This window comes from Apostichopus japonicus, chromosome 4, assembly GCF_037975245.1.
Source record: "Apostichopus japonicus isolate 1M-3 chromosome 4, ASM3797524v1, whole genome shotgun sequence".
NCBI classification, from domain to species: domain Eukaryota; kingdom Metazoa; phylum Echinodermata; class Holothuroidea; order Aspidochirotida; family Stichopodidae; genus Apostichopus; species Apostichopus japonicus.
The window spans coordinates 17,985,984-18,010,080 of record NC_092564.1 but is presented as its reverse complement, the minus strand read 5'-3'; the positions used below and the strand labels follow the sequence as shown (position 1 = coordinate 18,010,080).

Below are 24,097 nucleotides of genomic sequence, written 5' to 3'. Positions count from 1 at the left end.
AAACAGATAGACAGACAGACAGATAGACAGAAAGACAGATAGACAGATAGACAGAAAGACAGATAGACAGATAGACGGATAAGCGGATAGACAGATAGACATATTGACAAATAGACAGTTATACAGATAGACAGACAGATAGATAGATAGACAGAAAGACAGACAGATAGACAGATAGGCAGATAGACATATAGACAGATAGACAGTTATACAGATCGACAGACAGATAGATAGATAGACAGAAAGACAGACAGATAGACAGTTAGGCAGATAGACAGATAGACAGACAGACAGATCGGCAGATAGGCAGATAGACAGATAGAGAGATAGACAGATATACAGATAGACAGATAAACAGATAGACAGATAGACAGATAGACAGATACACAGATAGACGGAAAGACAGATAGACAGATAGACAGTTAGACAGTTAGACAGATAGACAGATAAACAGATAAACAGATAAACAGATAGACAGATAGACAGAAAGACAGACAGATACACAGATAGACAGATAAAACAGATAGACAGATAGACATACAGATAAATAGATAGACAGAAAGACAGACAGATAGACAGATAGACAGAAAGACAGACAGACAGATAGACAGATAGACAGAAAGACAGACAGATAGACAGTTAGACAGATAGACATATAAACAGATAGACAGATAGACAGATAAAACAGATAAAACAGATAGACAGATTGACATACAGATAAATAGATAGACAGAAAGACAGACAGATAGACAGTTAGACAGATAGACATATAAACAGATAGACAGATAGACAGATAGACAGATAGACAGAAAGACAGATAGACAGATAGACATAACGGCAGATAGACAGATAGGCAGATAGACAGATAGACATATAGACATACAGACATATAAACAGATAGACAGATGAAAGAAACTTGCTTCACAATAGAGAGGTTGGTTTCTCGGTAACAGCGCTCCCCTCTTAGACAAATGCTGATGTGAATTGCTTATCAAAAGTTTGTCAACGTTTTACTCCATTCGAATCTGGATTTATTTGTTTGTCAATTGTACATATTCCCGAGTGCACGAGGACTCTACTCGTTATAAATTATACTAAAATATATTACCATTTTGATTATTCTTAATTTCTTACTTCAAAACTATTTTTTGTAGACATTGATGAGTGCACGGTAAATAACGGAGACTGCAACCCGACCTCAACAACTTGTGCTAATACCATAGGGAGTTACATGTGCAACTGTCGGACTGGATTTGAAAGAGTTACCTTTCTGGAATGCGATGGTAAGTTTACATTTCTATGACTCTATACTCTCTATTATTCTCACTTACATTACCATCACAGTTTGTTCCTTTTTCGGCGATGTTAAAATTGAATACTGTAAGTTGATGTTCCATCACTTTTAATAAGGCTATGTTTATACGACGATATTATCCTTTATAGCTGTTTTGTTGGTATGATCGCTTTAAAAAATATATAGGTAATAAACTTCGTTAGAAAGACTGCCTATCCGCATCGAAATGGAAACATGTAGGTATGATGCTTTCTAGTATTATTATCTTTTTGATTATAACCAATTAGGCTAGATTAGATAGATATATTTAGATAGATAGATAGATAGATAGACAGACATACAGACAGACAGACAGACAGACAGACAGACAGACAGACAGATAGATAGATAGATAGATAGATAGATAGACAGACAGACAGACGGAGAGACGGACAAACGGACAGACGGGTAGACGGATAGACAGATAGACGGATAGACGGATAGACGGATAGACAGATAGACATATAGGCAGTTAGGCAGATAGGCAGATAGGCAGATAGACAGATAGACAGAAAGACAGAAAGACAGATAGACAGATAGACAGAAAGACAGATAGACATATAGACAGATAGACAGATAGACGGATAGACAGATAGACGGATAAGCGGATAGACAGATAGACAGTTATACAGATAGACAGACAGATAGATAGACAGAAAGACAGACAGACAGATAGACAGACAGACAGAAAGACAGATAGACAGATAAAACAGATAGACAGATAGACATACAGTTAGATAGATAGACAGATAGACAGTTAGACAGATAGACATATAAACAGATAGACAGATAGACAGAAAGACAGAAAGACAGATAGACAGATAGACAGATAGACAGACAGACAGATAGACAGATAGACAGATAGCCAGTTAGGCAGATAGACAGATAGACAGATAGACATATAGACATATAAACAGATAGACAGATGAAAGAAACTTGCTTCACAATAGAGAGGTTGGTTTCTCGGTAACAGCGCTCCCCTCTTAGCCAAATGCTGATGTGAATTGCTTATCAAAAGTTTGTAAATGTTTTACTCCATTCGATTCTGGATTTCTGGATTTATTTGTTTGTCAATTTTACATATTCCCGAGTGCACGAGGACTCTACTCGTTATAAATTATACTAATATATATTACCATTTTGATTATTCTTAATTTCTTACTTCAAAAATATTTTTTGTAGACATTGATGAGTGCACGGTAGATAACGGAGACTGTAACCCGACCTCAACAACTTGTGCTAATACAATAGGGAGTTACATGTGCAACTGTCGGACTGGATTTGAAAGAGTTAACTTTTTGGCATGCGCTGGTAAGTTTAGTGTTCTTCTTTATTATTCTCACTTACATTACCATCACAGTTTGTACATTATAAGGCATTGTATAAACTGAATATTGTAAGTTGTTTTTTTATCACTTTTAATAAGGCTATGTTTATACGACGACTTTATCCTTTATAACTGTTTTGTTGGTATGATCGCTTTAAAAAATATGAAGGTAATAAACTTCTGTTAGCATGACTGCCTACATGCATCGAAATGGAAACATGTAGGTATGGGCTATGAGAACGTTTACAACACACCATCTTTTTACAGATATAAACGAATGTGCTTCTAGTCCTCCGCCGTGCGTCATTACCTCAACCATGTGTATCAATACACAAGGTGGCTTCCTTTGTCAATGCTTATCCGGTTTTGTCAACACGGGGGATCAATTTAGTTGCGACCGTGAGTATTCCATTCAACTAACGCATTTGATAACAGAAACACCATCTTCTGCAGATGGAATTTGAACGGAGTACATAACTTCGGTGGGCTGGGTGGGCTGGGAATGGATGTGAGGGAAGGTGGAGGTGGTAATTATTGCTTTATGTATTAAAAAATAATAATAATTTGGGTGGTGAAACTGCAGATAAACTGTTTTAAGTCGGAATAGATGCAGGGATTAGTCATGCAGTGACTCGTGACGCAGTAAAACTACGTATGACTTATTCTAGTAATCAATTTTATTTTGAAGGCATATGGATAACAGTATGTTCATTCATACTTAGTAAAGATTCCTAAATCCTATTGGTCCATTCAGTTCAGCTGACCGTGGTTAATCCTGTGAGTAACGCACGGTAAAATTACGGGGCATCACTTTAATAAATCTTTGGTTATATGTAACCAAAAATGTTTTGTTTTATGATTTTTCCCCCACACAAATGGTAGTGTATGAATGAACGGGGTTAATCAACGGTCTAGCGTGCGTTACTCACATGATTAATGCACTCCGGGTGTTAATGCTATCGCTGGATGCACTCGGGCTCCGCCCTCGTGCATCGCTTGCATTATCCCCCGATCGTGCATTAATCCTGTGAGTAACGCACGCTAGACCGTTGATTAACCCCTTATTAATGTTATTATCGCCGTTCGTGACGTCAATTGAGTTGTAACTTGCTTTGGTTTTTCATCAGTAATATTTACGTATTCACATTTATCAACATATCAAGTAGTATAATATTCTACAAAATATGAAATTCTAAATACAGAGAACGTTGACAGCTAAAATATATGAATCACATATCAAGGATGTAAGCACGGGTTTAGCCAGTCAAAGTAGGTCCCATTCAATCAATCATAACTCTAGTCAAGTGACAATATACTGAGATGGTTTTGTAACAACATTAGCAGCGTGGAATATGTTTTTTCTTTAAGATATTCAGGCTTACATGATCTGCTCCCGGAATATCCGTTGAAACGTCCATGATCTAAATATCAAGTTACAGGTATAAACGGGAACATTTTCTTAAAGACTAGGGTGGTATAGATGTTGCCATGTCTGTCGGCCTTTATTGTTCATTTCATTTGAAGATAATGAATAGTCGGTTTAACCTTCTACTCGATCATACGATCATTTTTACATTAAAGACAAATTTACCACAATATGTATGCATTAACGCAAACTTTAGCTCGAAATTAGTTTCTTTTGTGACAAGATATTATTAGAAAATTACATATAGTGCAGTGAGAAAAGCAGACTGTTATTAGTTGCATTATAAGATAAACAGCATCCCAATATCTTAAGATCGGGATGTGATTGAACATGCATAGAGCTACTGCTAGTCTTAACATTGTGAATATATTCCCAGCTTATCATACTGCATGTGTCGTGTACAATGATAACCCAATCATATACATATATGATGTACAATCATAAACAGATATATGATAATCATATCATCAAATCATCAACCAAATCATATATCAAATCATATCGTGAAAATAATCATATCGATCATTTACATATTTGATAACTCAATCATTATACACCCTCGCTAAGATATATCCATTGGAAACGCTCGTTTATAAAAGATAAATTTGCATACGTAAGGAGTATGTTCCTTTGTTCAGGAAAATGCACTTTCTGTCAGATATACCTTTTAAACTGGAGCCTCATAGTGATAATATGGCTGTGTTTATCAAATTCGGTTTGATAAAGATCATTAAAGTATAAAGCAAAGGACATAGCAACTTTGAATTATAATTCTGACATATCGTGTTTTCCAACAGCCGTGGTCAGCTGTGCGATCAACAACGGTGGCTGTGACGTCTCAACAACAATTTGTTCAGATGCAGGTGGAGTAATAACTTGTAACTGTAGAACAGGCTTTGCAACAACAACACCACCTTCTAGCAGTTGCATTGGTAAGTATTGGAGTGGTCGCACCTGCACAATTAATACCTCCCTTGATGTACACACTAAACTTGTCACTTTTTAATGCCGCTAGAGCATATATAGACATTCATTAAGAGCTAGAAGAGGTCGTTTAACATAGAACCCTCCTAACCCATCTGCCAGCCATTGTTGCGAAATTTTCTTGTTAACTCCAGATATACTGAAACGGTCTTAAATCACATTCGATCATCCCGATATTTAGACCATCATCAGTTGATTTCGTCCTCTTTCAAAATCCATGCACAAAAGTACTGGCGATAACTGAAAACTTCACACCCCCACCCCCTCCCCTCAAAAAAAAATATATATATACTAAAATAAAATAAATAAAACAAAACAAAAAGGAGAAAAATGAATCACTTCAGAAGGTCCAGTTAGGACTATTTCTCAACAATGTTTAACCCTTATGTCGGATTGACACTATACCCTAATTGTGGTATGGTAAAGCTACCTATTTGAGTTATCAAATAAGCAAATTGACTCAGTGATGATTGTGCGAACAACATCACTAGAAACTGTGTAATGGTAGCTTGGAAATCGTTATGCGAAATAATACGCACACAATACAGACATTAAGGAGACACTTCCAAGTCCATGGGGATTCTTCAGCCTATCCAGTCATAGCAAGCAGTCGATGTTAAAATGGCGAACAGCCTTATTCATCATGAAGCAAGTGTCACATTAAACTGTGGTGTTATTCATGTTTCTCTAACTGTGAGCAACAGGAACATACGAATGACTTTCTTCACGAATTGAGAACATTATTGAGAATATTCATCATAATGGTTAAGGAATAAATTACTTGAGGCTACCTATTATTGAAGGAATCAATTGCTTTAGTCTGCCTGTTAATTGGTGAAATTAAATGTTGTGGGGAAACGGGGGAGGCGCAGTCGAGTCCCTTATTGTCTAAACTGTATGAAAAACATCCGTTTTTTAAGAAAAATGTAAAAAACGTGATTGAATAAAAGCGACTGTAGTAATTACAACAAGAGGGAGCTGCAAATCTCATCCATCACCAGCAAAACTACACTTAAAATATAGGTTACATTTGACCTTTTGAACACTAACCAAATTTAGTGAAAATCGAACTTTTTCGATAACTCCTATTGGAAAATTGAAGATACATGGAACCTTCAGGTATGATGAAAATGTCACGTACTATCAACATATGTGATTGCAATGGGAACCGAGGTCAAATGTCTCGTGGTTAAAGGTCAAATGTATATTTTTGTGTCAAAACGCCTGAAATGGCTATGCTGATTTTCTTCAAACTTCTAGGGAAGGTACTCCATTCCTGGAATAAGGGAAACTATTAGTCAACTTGGTTTCATTCAATCAACCATATCTTTAGCAAATATGCCTCCCACAGTTTCTGTGCTATTTGAAAAAGGAAATCAGCTTAATAACCAACGTTGCTTTACCTGTACTTAAATGTGACACAGCAAAGCTAACATATCAGTGATAATAAAATAGCAACAGGATGCAGACCTAAACATTGGAAGGACACACCCTAAGCAAAATATTATTTGTAACCGCCAAAACGGGAAATAAACTAAAAGAAGTTGTTTCACAATATGACAGAGCGAAACAGTAACAATTTGATGTACCCAATCAAGTTTCAGCACCTTAATTCATACCGGAAAAGTCAGAAAAACACACCAATGCCATGAGATTCGTCTCAACTAGAATTCTTTGTATACATCATATGGTTTGTAGCCTTCTGCTCAGCATTTAACGATTTTCAGTAATAAATATCGTATTAAGAAGACCTTTAAAGTATTGGTTATGTACCTTATTTTACCCAGATATTGATGAATGCCAGCTACAAACGGATAATTGTGACGATGCTTCAACGACCTGCCAAAATACAATTCCAGGATTTACTTGTAACTGCCTGCCAGGGTTCTCAAGAGTGACCCCTACTTTCTGCCAAGGTTTGTTCAATAATATTGATTATTTAGGTGCCAATACATTCGTTAAGGTAAGAATCCGTAGAGTGTGGTTGTTAATGTTAAATCATTTTAATCTTTCACTTTGATGCTAGATATCAAATATATTAATTTGTAACACGGTCTTCCCCACCCCTCCAAATATAACAGAAGAGTTGATTGCTTCTGTTGTTCTTTATTTTTAGGACAATATAAACAATGTACTTATATGTTATCATTACATTATAGATATAACATATGTTTGATCGAAAGTGTTTTCATCAGACAATGTAAACAATTAACTTATACGTCATGATTAAATTAAAAATATGATGTTTTATAGCAAAAGTGATTTCCTCAGACTACTAGGAAATAACTAACTTAAGCAACACGTATGAAGAAGTACTTGGTTTAAAGGGTGTGAAGACTCACGCAAAAAGAAACGTCTAATGCTGATAATCTGACCTAGTTTCAAATGAGGTGTAACAGAAGTGTTAGACACCACCCTCGATCCCAGAAAATACAAGCAGCTTGCTACCGTCGGTAATTAGACACTAGTGTACAGTCAGTACATACAGCTGCGGTCAATACCCAAATTCAGTGTATAAACGATACAGCGATGAATATCTCAGGTCCAGCTAAAGATAACAAGGTTTCATGTTTCATTACTGTTTGCATTTTGTAGCGACACGAACAAAACGTATTTGCAAGCAACAAAAAGTTAACTTTTTCAGATGGCCGCACGCCGTTTGGGAAGAGCCTTAAATGCCTTTAAGGGTGCTGTTATTGCTATAGAAATGACCCTTGGAACGCCTCGTCTGTTATCGAAACGAATACCTTATTTCTTCGGCTTCAAATGTGTCTATCGGTATCATACCACCCCCTAACCCTTCTAAAATTAAACGTTTAATCAAACCATGAACATTTAAAACTACTGACATACAAATCAATGGAGGGTTTATGGTCAGAGAAACACAGCATATTGTCATGTGTTCATGCTTGTTTTGAAAAATATGAGTAATACTTTACCATTTTTACCCAGATATTAATGAATGCCAGCTACAAACGGATGATTGTGACGATGCTTCAACGACCTGCCAAAATACAAATGGAGGATTTATTTGTAACTGCCTGTCAGGGTTCTCAAGACTGACCTCTACCACCTGTGAAGGTTTGTTCAATAATATTGATTATGTAGGCGCAATACATTCGTTAAGGATAAAATCCGAGAAATGTGATTGTTTACCTTGAATCATATTAATCTTTCAATTTGATGCTAAATATCAAATATATTAATATGTAGCACGGTGTTCCCCAGTCCTCCGAATACATCGTCTGTTATCGATATCAAATATCCTATTTCTTTGGACTTCATTTGTGTCGATCCCTACCACAGTCAACCCCCCCCCCCTTCAACAAAAATTGAACCGATTTATCAAACTATGAACATTTTAAAACTACTAACATACAAATCAATAGAAGGTTAATGGTCAGAGTTACACAGCATATTGTCACGTGCTAATGCTGTTTTTGCAAAAAAATATTAGTAATACTTTACCATATTTACCCAGATGATAATGAATGCCAGCTACAAACGGATAATTGTGACGATGATTCAACGACCTGCCAAAATACGAATGAAGGATTTAATTGTCTCTGCCTGCCAGGGTTCTCAAGACTGACCACAACCACCTGTCAAGGTTTGTTCAATAATATTGATTATTAAAGCGCCAATAAATTCGTTAAGGTTAAAATCCGAAAAATCTGATTTTTAATGTTGAATCCTATTAATCTTTCACTTTGATGCTAAATATCAAATTAATTAATTTGTTACCCTATGTTCCCCACTCCTCCGAATATAACAGAAGAGTTGATTGCTTCTGATGTTCTTTGTTGTTAGGACAATATATACAATGTACTTATATATTATCATTACATTATAAATATCACATAGTTTTTTATGGAAATTGTTTTCATCAGACAATGTAAACAATTTACTTATACGTCATGATTAAATTATAAATATGATGTTTCGTAGCGAAAGTGATTTCCTCAGACTATCAGGAAATAACTAACTGAAGCAACACGTATGAAGAAAGTACTTGGTTTAGAGGAACTGTTTTTGCTTTAAAAATGACCCTTGGAACGACACGTCTGTTATCGATACAAATACCCTATTTCTTTGGTTTCAATTGCGTCGATCGCAATCACCCCTCCCCAACCCCCTCTCCCCAACCCTTCTTAAATTAAACGATTAATCAAACCATGAACATTTTAAAACTACTGACATACAAATCAATAGAAGGTCTTTGTACAAAAGTACCCAACATATTGACAAGTGCTCATGCTTCTTTTGAAAAATATTAGTAATACTTTACCATTTTTACCCAGATATTAATGAGTGCCAGCTACAAACGGATAATTGTGACGATGCATCAACGACCTGCCAAAATACAAATGGAGGATTTATTTGTAACTGCCTGTCAGGGTTCTCAAGACTGACCTCTACCACCTGTGAAGGTTTGTTCAATATTATTGATTATTGAGGCGCCAACAAATTCGTTAAGGTTAAAATCCGAAAAATCTGATTGTTAATATTGAAACATATTAATCTTTCATTTTTAAGCTAAATATCAAATATATGAAATTGTAACACGGTGTTCCCCAGACCTCTAAAAATATATATAAAAAGTTGATTGCCCCTGATGTTCTTTATTGTTGGGACAATATAAACAATGTGCTTATATGTTATCATTACATTATAAATATGACATAGTTTTTATCGAAAGTGTTTTCGTCAGACAATGTAAACAATTAACTTATACGTCATGATTAAATTATAAATATGATGTTTTATAGCAAAAGTGATTTCCTCAGACTACTAAGAAATAACTCACTGATTCAACACGTATGAAGAAGTACTTGGTTTAGAGGAACTGCTATTGCTATAGAAATTACCCTTGGAACGACACGTCTGTTATCGATACAAATACCCTATTTCTTTGGTTTCAATTGTGTCGATCGCAATCACCCCCTCCCCAACCCCTCTCCCCAACCCTTCTTAAATTAAACGATTAATCAAACCATGAACATTTTAAAACTACTGACATACAAATCAATAGAAGGTCTGTGTACAAAAGTACCCAACATATTGACAAGTGCTCATGCTTCTTTTGAAAAATATTAGTAATACCTTACCATTTTTACCCAGATATTAATGAATGCCAGCTACAAACGGATAATTGTGACGATGCTTCAACGACCTGCCAAAATACAAATGGAGGATTTATTTGTAACTGCCTGTCAGGGTTCTCAAGACTGACCTCTACCACCTGTGAAGGTTTGTTCAATAAAATTGATTATGTAGGCGCCAATAAATTTTGTGGCAAACAATTTTGTGGCAAACAAATAAATAAATAAAATAAATTCTTTAATGTTAGAATACAGAAAATTAAGTTGTTAATGTTGAATCATATTAATCTTTTCACTTTGATGCTAAATATCAAATATATTACATTGTAACACGGTGTTCCGCAGACCTCTTGATATATATTAAAAAATCGTTGATTGCTTCTGATGTTCTTTATTGTTAGGACAATATAAACAATGTAGTTATATGTTATCATTACATTATAAATATTACATAGTTTTTATCGAAAGTGTTTCCATCAAACAATGTAAAGAATTTACTTATACGTCATGATTAAATTAAAAATATGATGTTTCATAGCGAGAGTGATTTCCTCAGACTACTAGGAAATAACTCACTTATTCAACACGTATGAAGAAGTACTTGGTTTAGAGGAAATATTATTACTATTGAAATGACCCTTGGAACGACTCGTCTGTTTTCGAAACAAATACCATATTTCTTTGGTTTCAATTGTGTCGATCGCATTCATCCCCTCCCCCAACCCCATCTCCAACCCTTCTTAAATTAAACGATTAATTAAATCATGAACATTTTAAAACTACTGGCATACAAAGCAATAGAAGGTTTATGGTCAGAGGTACACGGCATATTGTCACGTGTTCATGCTTGTTTTGAAAAAATATTAGTAATATTTAACCATTTTCACCCAGATGATAATGAATGCCAGCTACAAACGGATAATTGTAACGATGCTTCAACGACCTGCCAAAATACAAATGGAGGATTTACTTGTAACTGCCTGCCAGGGTTCTCAAGACTGACCTCTACCACCTGTGAAGGTTGGTTCAATAATGTTGATTATGTAGGCGCCAATAACGTCGTTAAGGTTAAAATCCGAAAACTTTAGTTGTTGATATTAAATTATATTAATCTTTCACTTTGATGCTAAATATCAAATATACTAATATGTAGCACGGTGTTCCCCAGTCCTCCGAAAACATCTGTTATCTATAACAAATATCCTATTTCTTTGGACTTCATTTGTGTCGATACCCACCACAATCAACGCCCCCCCCCCCTTCCTACCAAAAATTAAAACGATTAATCAAACCATGAACATTTTAAAACTACTAACAAACAAATCAATAGAAGGTTTATGGTCAGAGGTACCAAACATAAATATATAAATATATATATATATATATATATATATATATATATATATATATATATATTTATATATATAATATATATTTATATATAGATATATATATATATTATATATATATATGTATATATATATATATATATATATATATATATATATAAATATATGTATATATATATATATATATAAAGGACACAACAAACGTATAGCAGCCACCCACACATCGAAAGAAGAGGAAGCCTGCAACTGCCGAAAAAAGGACACATGCCCACTAAATGGAAACTGCCAGGCATCTAACATCATATACAAGGCCGAAGTGAAAACCACCGACAACTGCAAGACATACATCGGACTTACAGAACCCCCCTTCAAGCTCAGATACGGTAACCACAAGATGTCGCTCAACCACGAAAAACACCAACACGCAACGGAACTCTCGAAGCACATCTGGCAGCTGAAAAAGAACAACCAGCCATTCACTATCAATTGGTCGATCGCCAGCAGAGCCAAAGTCTACAGCAACGAGTCGAAGCGGTGCAACCTCTGCCTCAGTGAAAAACTCATCATTATCAACGCAGACAAACGGACCCTCCTGAACAAACGCCCAGAGCTCATATCGAAGTGTCGCCACGAAAACAAGTTCTACATAAACAACTACAGTCCAACCACCAAACACCGTCAAGAGAACCACACACACCTAAGGAGCGAGCACCGAAGGAAGGCAAAAAAAACCAACAACAGAACGGACGCAAAAGAGAATACACCAACAGCCGAACACCGAAGAAAGTCTTACAAACCCACCAACAACCCGCATAATCCCCATATATTCATGGAGCATAACTTGAAGCTACCAGTTGTCTGAAGATCGCTATAACGCGTGAAACTCCGAGTAACAACTACTAGTGTTCCACTAGTCTCATCTAGTATCAACATATATATATATATATATATATATATATATATATATATATATATATATATATATATATATATATATATATATACTTTCGGTGATCATGCACTGAAGAAGAGATAGTTTTGCTCGAAAGCTCTGCAAAAACCAAACATTGGCTGTTTTACTTCCAATCACTTACCTAATTCAATTATTGTATCTCACTCGAGATCCAGCCGTTCTCTAAATGCAGCATAGTTGTTTAACAGTTTTTCCGTTATTCCTATATACATATATATATATGTTAACCTTGACAGCTAAAATATACTATACACATATCAAAGATGTATGTATGAGTTTAGCCAGTCAAAGTAGGCCCCATTCAATCAATAATAACTCTAGTTAAGTGACAAGATACCGAGATGGTTTGTCAACTACAATAGCAGTGTGGAAGATTTTGTTCTTTAAGATATATCAGACTTAAGCCTCGGTCACACCTAAGCGATAACGATAACGGTAAAAATAAAATATCCAGTGCATTTTAAGTTTGCGTGGGTCACATACCAACATTATGTTTAACAGGTCCCCGGAAAACGGATATCGTGGTAATCTCAAAATCTGAAGGTACTCGGTTTTAGACGACATGAAATATTCAAAGAGTAGGTTTTCTGTAGAGCAAGAACATCAGCAGCCACTCCTCATCGCATGATTCTTACAGACTGAGGAGCTGTGTTTACACTAGGCCTACGTATGTAACAGGCACCACATAGAAGATTACAGTATACCTAGTATAGCTAAAGGACTATATATAGTTTTCCCGCGACAAATAAATGTATGCATACAGTGATGAGCAATACACATGCATGCGTAGCGAGTGTGTTCCTTTGTTCAGGAAATGCACTTTATGTCAGATAAACCTTTCCAATTAAGCATAATGGCTGCAATTATCCAGTTCGCGAATTTGATAATTGCAGCCATTATCTTGATCTTTATCAAACCGCGGTTTGATTAAGATCATTAAAGTATAAAGCAAAGGACATAGTAACTTTGAATTATGACTTGACATATCGTGTTTGTCAACAGCCGTGGTCACCTGTGCGAACAACAACGGTGGCTGTGACGTCTCAACAACAATTTGTACAGTTGCAGGTGGAGTAATAACTTGTAATTGTAGAACAGGCTTTGCACCAACATCACCACCTTCTAGCAGTTGCATTGGTAAGTATTGGAGTGGTCGCACCTGCACAATTAATGGCTCCCTTGATTTACACACTAAACGTGCCACTTTCTAATGCCGCTAGAGCATAGATAAACATTCATATAGAGCTAGAAAAGGTCGTATAACATAGAACCCTCCTAACCCATCTGCTAGCCAACGTTTCGAAATTTTCTTGTTAACTCCAGAAATACTGAAACGGTCTTAAATCACATTCAATCATCCTGATATTTAGAACATCATCAGTTTATTTCGTCCTCTTCAAAATCCATGTACAAAAATAATGGTGATAGCTCGAAACAACCACCCCGAATCCCCCAACCCCCCCCCCCCCCCCAATAAAACCGAGAAGAAGAATCACTTCAGAAGGTCCAGTTAGGACTATTTCTCAACAATGTTTAACCCTTAATTCGGATTGACACTATACCTTAATTGTAGTATGGTAAACCTACCTATTTGTGTTATCAATAAGCGACTTGTCGCAATGATGATTGTGCGAACAACATCACTAGAAGTGTAAATGGTAGCTTCAAAACCGTTATGCGAAATCATAAGAACACAATACAGAAAGTAAGGAGAAACTTCCAAGTCCATGGAGATTCTTACAGCCCTATCCAGTCATAGCAAACAATCGATTTTAACAATGGCGAACACCCTTATTCATCATAAAGCAAGTGTCACATTAATATGTGGTGTTATCCATGTTTCTCTAACTGTGAGCAACAGGAACATACGAATGACTTTCTTCACGAATTGAGAACATATTTAGAATATTCATCATAATGATTAAAGAATAAATTGCTTTAGGCTGCCTGTTATTTAAGGAATCAATTGCTTGCCTGTTTATTGGTGGATAAACAGTCGAGACTCTTTCATTTTGGGGGGGGGGGGGGGAAACGGAGGAGGCGCAATCGAGTCCCTAATTGTCTAAATGTATGAACAACATCTGTTTATTAAGAAGCATGGAAAAACGTGGTTGAAAACAAAAGCGATTGTAGTAAGTACAACAAGAGGGTAATCCACGGAGTTGCATATTTCATCGCCAGCAAAACTACATTTAAAATATAGGTTACATTTCACCTTTTGACGTTGACCAAATTTAGTGAAATCGAACTTTTTCGATAACTTCTATGGGAACATTGAATTGGCATGGAACCTTCAGGTATATTGAAAATGTCAAGTACTATCAAAATATGTGATTGCAATGGGAACCAAGGTCAAAGGTCACGTGGCTAAAGGTCAAATGTACATTTTTGTGTCAAAACTCCTTGAGCCTGGAGTATTAATCTAATCAAGTTTGCCTCCCACAGTTTCTGTGCTATTTGAGAAAAAAAGGTAATCAGCTTAATAACCAACGTTGCTTTTCCTGTAATTAACTGTGCAACAGCAACGGTAGCATTTCAGTGATAATAAAATAGCATCAAGATGCAGACCTAAACTTTTGAAGGACACATCCTAAGCAAAATATTATTTGTAACCGCCAAAACGGGAAATAAACTAAAAGAAGTTGTTCCACAATATGACAATGCGGGAATAGTAACAATTGATGTCAAAGATGATTTACCCAATCTTGTTTCAGCACCTAACTTCATACCGGAAAAGTCAGAAAACACACTTACAATTTCATCCAATGCCTTGAGATTCGTCTCAACTAGAATTCTTTGTATGTATCATATGGTTTGTAGCCTTCTGCTCAGCATTTAAAGATTTTCAGTAATAAATATCGTATTAAGAAAACCTTAAAGTATTGGTTATGTACCTTATTTTACCCAGATATTAATGAATGCCAGCTACAAACGGATAATTGTGACGATGCTTCAACGGCTTGCCAAAATACAAATGGAAGATTTACTTGTAACTGCCTGCTAGGGTTCTCAAGAGTGACCCCTACTTTCTGCCAAGGTTTGTTCAATAACATTGATTATTTAGAAGCCAATACATTCGTTAAGGTAAGAATCCGTAGAGTGTGGTTGTTAATGTTGAATCATATTAATCTTTCACTTTGATGTTAAATATCAAATATATTAATTTGTAACACGGTGTTCCCCAGTCCTCTAAATATATATTAAAAAAAGGTGATTGCTTCTGATGTTCTTTATTTTTAGGACAATATAAACAATGTACTTATATGTTATCATTACATTATAGATATAACATATGTTTGATCGAAAGTGTTTTCATCAGACAATGTAAACAATTAACTTATACGTCATGATTAATTTATATATGATGTTTTATAGCAAAAGTGATTTCCTCAGACTATTAGGAAATAACTAACTGAAGCAACACGTATGAAGCAGTACTAGTTTTAGAAGAACTGTTATTGCTATAGAAATGACCCATGGAACGACTCGTCTGTTATGGAGAAAAATACCCTCATTCTTTGGCTTCAATTGTGTCGATCGCAATCACCCCCTCCCCAACCCCTCTCCCCAACCCTTCTTAAATTAAACGATTAATCAAACCATGGACATTTTTAAACTACTGACATACAAATCAATAGAAGGTCTGTGAACAAAAGTACCCAACATATTGACAAGTGCTCATGCTTCTTTTGGAAAAATATTAGTAATACCTTACCATTTTTACCCAGATATTAATGAATGCCAGCTACAAACGGATAATTGTGACGATGCTTCAACGACCTGCCAAAATACAAATGGAGGATTTATTTGTAACTGCCTGTCAGGGTTCTCAAGAGCGACCTCTACCACCTGTGAAGGTTTGTTCAATAACATTGATTATTTAGGCGCCATTACATTCTTTAATGTTAAAATCTGAAAAAATTAGTTGTTGATATTAAATTATATTAATCTTTCACTTTGATGCTAAATATAAAATATATTAATATGTAGCACGGTGTTCCCCAGTCCTCCGAAAACATGCCTGTCAGGGTTCTCAAGACTGACCACAACCACCTGTCAAGGTTTGTTCAATAACATTGATTATTGAGGCGCCAACAAATTCGTTAAGGTTAAAATTCGAAAAATCTGATTGTTAATATTGAAACATATTAATCTTTCATTTTTAAGCTAAATATCAAATATATGAAATTGTAACACGGTGTTCCCCAGACCTCTTAAAATATATATAAAAAGTTGATTGCTTGTGATGTTCTTTATTTTTAGGACAATATAAACAACGTAGTTATATGTTATCATTACATTATAAATATGACATAGTTTTTATCGAAAGTGTTTTCATCATACAATGTAAAAAATTAACTTATATGTCATGATTAAATTAAAAATATGATGTGTCGTAGCGAGAGTGGTTTCCTCAGACTATTACTTTACTGCTGTAGAAATGACCCTTGGAACGACTCGTCTGTTTTCGAAACAAATCCCCTCTTTCTTTGGCTTCAATTGTGTCGATCGCAATCACCCTCCTCCCACAACCCCATCTCCAACCCTTCTTAAATTTAACAATTAATCAAACCATGAACATTTTAATCCTACTGACATACAAATCAATAGAAGGTTTATGGTCAGAGGTACCCAACAAATTGTCATGTGCTCATGCTTCTTTTGAAAAATATTAGTAATACTTTACCATTTTTACCCAGATGATAATGAATGCCAGCTACAAACGGATGATTGTGACGATGCTTCAACGACCTGCCAAAATACAAATGGAGGATTTATTTGTAACTGCCTGTCAGGGTTCTCAAGACTGACCTCTACCACCTGTGAAGGTTTGTTCAATAATATTGATTATGTAGGCGCCAATAAATTCTTTAAGGTTAAAATCCGAAAAATGTGATTGTTAATATTGAATCATATTAATCTTTCATTTTGATGCTAAATATCAAATATATGAAATTGTAACACGGTGTTCCCCAGACCTCTAAAAATATATATAAAAAGTTGATTGCCCCTGATGTTCTTTATTTTTGGGACAATATAAACAATGTACTTATATGTTATCATTACATTATAAATATGACATAGTTTTTATCGAAAGTGTTTTCATCATACAATGTAAAAAATTAACTTATACGTCATGATTAAATTAAAAATATGATGTTTCGTAGCGAGAGTGGTTTCCTCAGACTATTACTTGGTTTAGAGGAACTGTTACTGCTGTAGAAATGACCCTTGGAACGACTCGTCTGTTTTCGAAACAAATCCCCTCATTCTTTGGCTTCAATTGTCCTCCTCCCACAACCCCATCTCCAACCCTTCTTAAATTTAACAATTAATCAAACCATGAACATTTTAAAACTACTGACATACAAATCAATAGAAGGTCTGTGTACAAAAGTACCCAACATATTGACAAGTGCTCATGCTTCTTTTGAAAAATATTAGTAATACTTTACCATTTTTACCCAGATATTAATGAATGCCAGCTACAAACGGATGATTGTGACGATGCTTCAACGACCTGCCAAAATACAAATGGAGGATTTATTTGTAACTGCCTGTCAGGGTTCTCAAGACTGACCTCTACCACCTGTGAAGGTTTGTTCAATAATATTGATTATGTAGGCGCCAATAAATTCTTTAAGGTTAAAATCCGAAAAATGTGATTGTTAATATTGAATCATATTAATCTTTCATTTTGATGCTAAATATCAAATATATGAAATTGTAACACGGTGTTCCCCAGACCTCTAAAAATATATATAAAAAGTTGATTGCCCCTGATGTTCTTTATTGTTGGGACAATATAAACAATGTACTTATATGTTATCATTACATTATAAATATGACATAGTTTTTATCGAAAGTGTTTTCATCATACAATGTAAAAAATTAACTTATACGTCATGATTAAATTAAAAATATGATGTTTCGTAGCGAGAGTGGTTTCCTCAGACTATTACTTGGTTTAGAGGAACTGTTACTGCTGTAGAAATGACCCTTGGAACGACTCGTCTGTTTTCGAAACAAATCCCCTCATTCTTTGGCTTCAATTGTCCTCCTCCCCCAACCCCATCTCCAACCCTTCTTAAATTTAACAATTAATCAAACCATAAACATTTTAAAACTACTGACATACAAATCAATAGAAGGTCTGTGTACAAAAGTACCCAACATATTGACAAGTGCTCATGCTTCTTTTGAAAAATATTAGTAATACTTTACCATTTTTACCCAGATATTAATGAATGCCAGCTACAAACGGATAATTGTGACGATGCTTCAACGACCTGCCAAAATACAAATGGAGGATTTATTTGTAACTGCCTGTCAGGGTTCTCAAGACTGACCTCTACCACCTGTGAAGGTTTGTTCAATAACATTGATTATTTAGGCGCAATACATTCGTTAAGGATAAAATCCGAGAAATGTGATTGTTTACCTTGAATCATATTAATCTTTCAATTTGATGCTAAATATCAAATATATTAATATGTAGTGCGGTGTTCCCCAGTCCTCCGAATACATCGTCTGTTAGCGATATCAAATATCCTATTTCTTTGGACTTCATTTGTGTCGATCCCTACCACAGTCACCCCCCCCCCCCTTCAACAAAAATTGAAACGATTAATCAAGCTATGAACATTTTAAAACTACTGACATACAAATCAATAGAAGGTTAATGGTCAGAGATACACAGCATATTGTCACTTGCTAATGCTGTTTTTGCAAACAAAAATATTAGTAATACTTTACCATATTTACCCAGATGATAATGAATGCCAGCTACAAACGGATAATTGTGACGATGCTTCAACGACCTGCCAAAATACAAATGGAGGATTTATTTGTAACTGCCTGTCAGGGTTCTCAAGACTGACCTCTACCACTTGTGAAGGTTTGTTCAATAATATTGATCATGTAGGCGCTAATAAATTCGAAAATGTGATTGTTAATATTGAATCATATCACCTGTGAAGGTTGGTTCAATAATGTTGATTATGTAGGCGCCACTAACGTCGTTAAGGTTAAAATCCGAAAAATTTAGTTGTTGATATTAAATTATATTAATCTTTCACTTTGATGCTAAATATCAAATATATTAATATGTAGCACGGTGTTCCCCAGTCCTTCGAAAACATCGTCTGTTATCTATAACAAATATCATATTTCTTTGGACTTCATTTGTGTCGATACCCACCACAATCAACACCCCCCCCCCTTCCTACCAAAAATTGAAAAGATTAATCAAACCATGAACATTTTAAAACTACTAACAAACAAATCAATAGAAGGTTTATGGTCAGAGGTACCAAACATAAATATATAAATATATATATATATATATATATATATATATTTATATATATATATAATATATATTTATATTTATATATAGAAATATATGTATATATTATATATATATATATATATATATATATATATATATATGTATATATGTATATATATATATCAATATATGTATATATATGTATATATATATATATATATATATATATATATATATTTATATATATTTATATGTTAACCTTGACAGCTAAAATATACTATACACATATCAAAGATGTATGTATGAGTTTAGCCAGTCAAAGTAGGCCCCATTCAATAAATAATAACTCTAGTTAAGTGACAAGATACCGAGATGGTTTGTCAACTACAATAGCAGTGTGGAAGATGTTATACATTAAGATATATCAGACTTAGGTCTCGGTCACAACTAAGCGATAACGATAACGGTAAAAAATAAAATATCAAGAGCATTTTAAGTTTGCGTGGGTCACATACCAACATTAAGTATAACAGGTCCCCGGAAAACGGATATCGTGGTAATCCCAAAATCTGAAGGTACTCGGTTTTAGACGACATGAAATATTCAAAGAGTAGGTTTTCTGTAGAGCAATAACATCAGCAGCCACTCCTCATCGCATGATTCTTACAGACTGAGGAGCTGTGTGTGCACTAGGCCTACGTATGTTACAGGCACCATATAGAATATTACAGTTTACCTAGTATACTGTAATATTCTATATGGTGCCTGAACTTACTCTCACATATCGTGATTTCCAACAGCCGATGTCAGCTGTGCGATAAACAACGGCGGATGTGACTTCACAACAACAATTTGTTCAGATGCAGATGGAGTAATAACTTGTATCTGTAGAACAGGCTTTGTACCAACAACACCACCTTCTAGCAGTTGCATTGGTAAGTATTGGAGTGGTCGCACCTGCACAATTAATGGCTCCCTTGATGTACACACTAAACTTGTCACTTTCTAATGCCGCTAGAGCATAGATAAACATTCATTAAGAACTAGTCGTTTAACATAGAACCCTCCTAACCCATCTGCTAGCCATTGTTGCGAAATTTTCTTGTTAACTCCAGAAATAATGAAACGGTCTTAAATCACATTCAATCATCCCGATATTTAGACCATCATCAGTTTATTTCGTCCTCTTCAAAATCCATGTACAAAAATAATGGTGATAGCTCGAAACAACCACCCCGAATCCCCCAACCCCCCCCCCCCCCAAAACCGAGAAGAAGAATCACTTCAGAAGGTCCAGTTAGGACTATTTCTCAACAATGTTTAACCCTTAATTCGGATTGACACTATACCTTAATTGTAGTATGGTAAACCTACCTATTTGTGTTATCAAATAAGCGACTTGTCGCAATGATGATTGTGCGAACAACATCATTAGAAGTGTAAATGGTAGCTTCAAAACCGTTATGCGAAATCATAAGAACACAATACAGAGAGTAAGGAGACACTTCCAAGTCCATGGGGATTCTTACAGCCCTATCCAGTCATAGCAAGCAATCGATTTTAACAATGGCGAACACCCTTATTCATCATAAAGCAAGTGTCACATTAATATGTGGTGTTATCCGTGTTTCTCTAACTGTGAGCAACAGGAACATACGAATGACTTTCTTCACGAATTGAGAACATATTTAGAATATTCATCATAATGATTAAAGAATAAATTGCTTTAGGCTGCCTGTTATTTAAGGAATCAATTGCTTGCCTGTTTATTGGTGAATAAACAGTCGAGACTCTTACATTTTTGGGGAAAACGGAGGAGGCGCAATCGAGTCCCTAATTGTCTAAATGTATGAAAAAAATCTGTTTATTAAGAAACATGGAAAAACGTGGTTGAACGTGGTAGTAAGTACAACAAGAGGGTAATCCACGGAGTTGCATATTTCATCGCCAGCAAAACTACATTAAAAATATAGGTTACATTTCACATTTTGACCATTGACCAAATTTAGTGAAAATCGAACTTTTTCGATAACTTCTATGGGAACATTGAATTGACATGGAGCCTTCAGGTATATTGAACATGTCAAGTACTATCAAAATATGTGATTGTAATGGGAACCAAGGTCAAAGGTCACGTGGCTAAAGGTCAAATGTACATTTTTGTGTCAAAACTCCTTGAGCCTGGAGTATTAATCTAATCAAGTTTGCCTCCCACAGTTTCTGTGCTATTTGAGAAAAAAAGGTAATCAGCTTAATAACCAACGTTGCTTTTCCTGTAATTAACTGTGCAACAGCAACGGTAACATTTCAGTGATAATAAAATAGCATCAAGATGCAGATCTAAACTTTTGAAGGACACATCCTAAGCAAAATATTATTTGTAACCGCCAAAACGGGAAATAAACTAAAAGAAGTTGTTCCACAATATGACAATGCGGGAATAGTAACATATTGTTGTCAAAGATGATGTACCCAATCTTGTTTTAGCACCTAACTTCATACCGGAAAAGTCAGAAAACACACTTACAATTTCATCCAATGCCTTGAGATTCGTCTCAACTAGAATTCTTTGTATGTATCATATGGTTTGTAGCCTTCTGCTCAGCATTTAAAGATTTTCAGTAATAAATATCGTATTAAGAAAACCTTAAAGTATTGGTTATGTACCTTATTTTACCCAGATATTAATGAATGCCAGCTACAAACGGATAGTTGTGACGATGCTTCAACGGCCTGCCAAAATACAATTCCAGGATTTACTTGTAACTGCCTGCTAGGGTTCTCAAGAGTGACCCCTACTTTCTGCCAAGGTTTGTTCAATAACATTAATTATTTAGGAGCCAATACATTCGTTAAGGTAAGAATCCGTAAAATGTGGTTGTTAATGTTGAATCGTATTAATCTTTCACTTTGATGTTAAATATCAAATATATTAATTTGTAACACGGTGTTCCCCACTCCTCCGAATATAACAGAAAAATTGATTGATTCTGATGTTCTTTATTTTTAGGACAATATAAACAATGTACTTATATGTTATCATTACATTATAGATATAACATATGTTTGATCGAAAGTGTTTTCATCATACAATGTTAAGAATGCACTTATACTTCATGATTAAATTATTAATTTATGATGTTTTGTGTCAAAAGTGATTTCCTATTAGGAAATAACTAACTGAAGCAACACGTATGAAGCAGTACTAGTTTTAGAAGAACTGTTATTGCTATAGAAATGACCCTTGGAACGACTCGTCTGTTATGGAGAAAAATACCCTCATTCTTTGGCTTCAATTGTGTCGATCGCAATCACCCCCTCCCCAACCCCTCTCCCCAACCCTTCTTAAATTAAACGATTAATCAAACCATGGACATTTTTAAACTACTGACATACAAATCAATAGAAGGTCTGTGAACAAAAGTACCCAACATATTGACAAGTGCTCATGCTTCTTTTGGAAAAATATTAGTAATACTTTACCATTTTTACCCAGATATTAATGAATGCCAGCTACAAACGGATAATTGTGACGATGCTTCAACGACCTGCCAAAATACAAATGGAGGATTTATTTGTAACTGCCTGTCAGGGTTCTCAAGAGCGACCTCTACCACCTGTGAAGGTTTGTTCAATAACATTGATTATTTAGGCGCCATTACATTCTTTAATGTTAAAATCTGAAAAAATTAGTTGTTGATATTAAATTATATTAATCTTTCACTTTGATGCTAAATATAAAATATATTAATATGTAGCACGGTGTTCCCCAGTCCTCCGAAAACATGCCTGTCAGGGTTCTCAAGACTGACCACAACCACCTGTCAAGGTTTGTTCAATAACATTGATTATTGAGGCGCCAACAAATTCGTTAAGGTTAAAATTCGAAAAATCTGATTGTTAATATTGAAACATATTAATCTTTCATTTTTAAGCTAAATATCAAATATATGAAATTGTAACACGGTGTTCCCCAGACCTCTTAAAATATATATAAAAAGTTGATTGCTTGTGATGTTCTTTATTTTTAGGACAATATAAACAACGTAGTTATATGTTATCATTACATTATAAATATGACATAGTTTTTATCGAAAGTGTTTTCATCATACAATGTAAAAAATTAACTTATACGTCATGATTAAATTAAAAATATGATGTTTCGTAGCGAGAGTGGTTTCCTCACACTATTAGGAAATAACTCACTGATTCAACACGTATGAAGAAGTACTTGATTTAGAGGAACTGTTATTGCTATAGAAATGACCCTTGGAACAACTCGTCTGTTTTCGAAACAAATACCCTATTTCTT

The 24,097-nt window shown here is 35.0% G+C and overlaps 1 protein-coding gene across 16 annotated transcripts in view; it reads left to right on the top strand.

The window, feature by feature from the left end:
- The window catches only part of LOC139966678 (uncharacterized), a 67,531-nt gene that overhangs the window by 26,342 nt on the left and 17,092 nt on the right, over positions 1 to 24,097 (top strand). For 2 of the 16 annotated variants that reach the window (XM_071969945.1, XM_071969941.1), the window contains 20 exons: positions 1,155 to 1,283; positions 2,516 to 2,644; positions 2,928 to 3,059; positions 4,884 to 5,018; positions 6,858 to 6,986; positions 8,023 to 8,151; positions 8,552 to 8,680; positions 9,372 to 9,500; positions 10,192 to 10,320; positions 11,064 to 11,192; positions 13,497 to 13,631; positions 15,403 to 15,531; positions 16,223 to 16,351; positions 17,195 to 17,323; positions 17,964 to 18,092; positions 18,733 to 18,861; positions 19,264 to 19,392; positions 20,586 to 20,720; positions 22,467 to 22,595; positions 23,282 to 23,410. In XM_071969945.1, coding sequence (XP_071826046.1) covers positions 1,155 to 1,283; positions 2,516 to 2,644; positions 2,928 to 3,059; positions 4,884 to 5,018; positions 6,858 to 6,986; positions 8,023 to 8,151; positions 8,552 to 8,680; positions 9,372 to 9,500; positions 10,192 to 10,320; positions 11,064 to 11,192; positions 13,497 to 13,631; positions 15,403 to 15,531; positions 16,223 to 16,351; positions 17,195 to 17,323; positions 17,964 to 18,092; positions 18,733 to 18,861; positions 19,264 to 19,392; positions 20,586 to 20,720; positions 22,467 to 22,595; positions 23,282 to 23,410 — 2,601 coding nt within the window. The remainder of the gene's footprint in view (positions 1 to 1,154; positions 1,284 to 2,515; positions 2,645 to 2,927; positions 3,060 to 4,883; positions 5,019 to 6,857; positions 6,987 to 8,022; positions 8,152 to 8,551; positions 8,681 to 9,371; positions 9,501 to 10,191; positions 10,321 to 11,063; positions 11,193 to 13,496; positions 13,632 to 15,402; positions 15,532 to 16,222; positions 16,352 to 17,194; positions 17,324 to 17,963; positions 18,093 to 18,732; positions 18,862 to 19,263; positions 19,393 to 20,585; positions 20,721 to 22,466; positions 22,596 to 23,281; positions 23,411 to 24,097) is intronic. The other 14 variants (XM_071969951.1, XM_071969947.1, XM_071969948.1 and 11 more) reach the window with 13 other exon arrangements.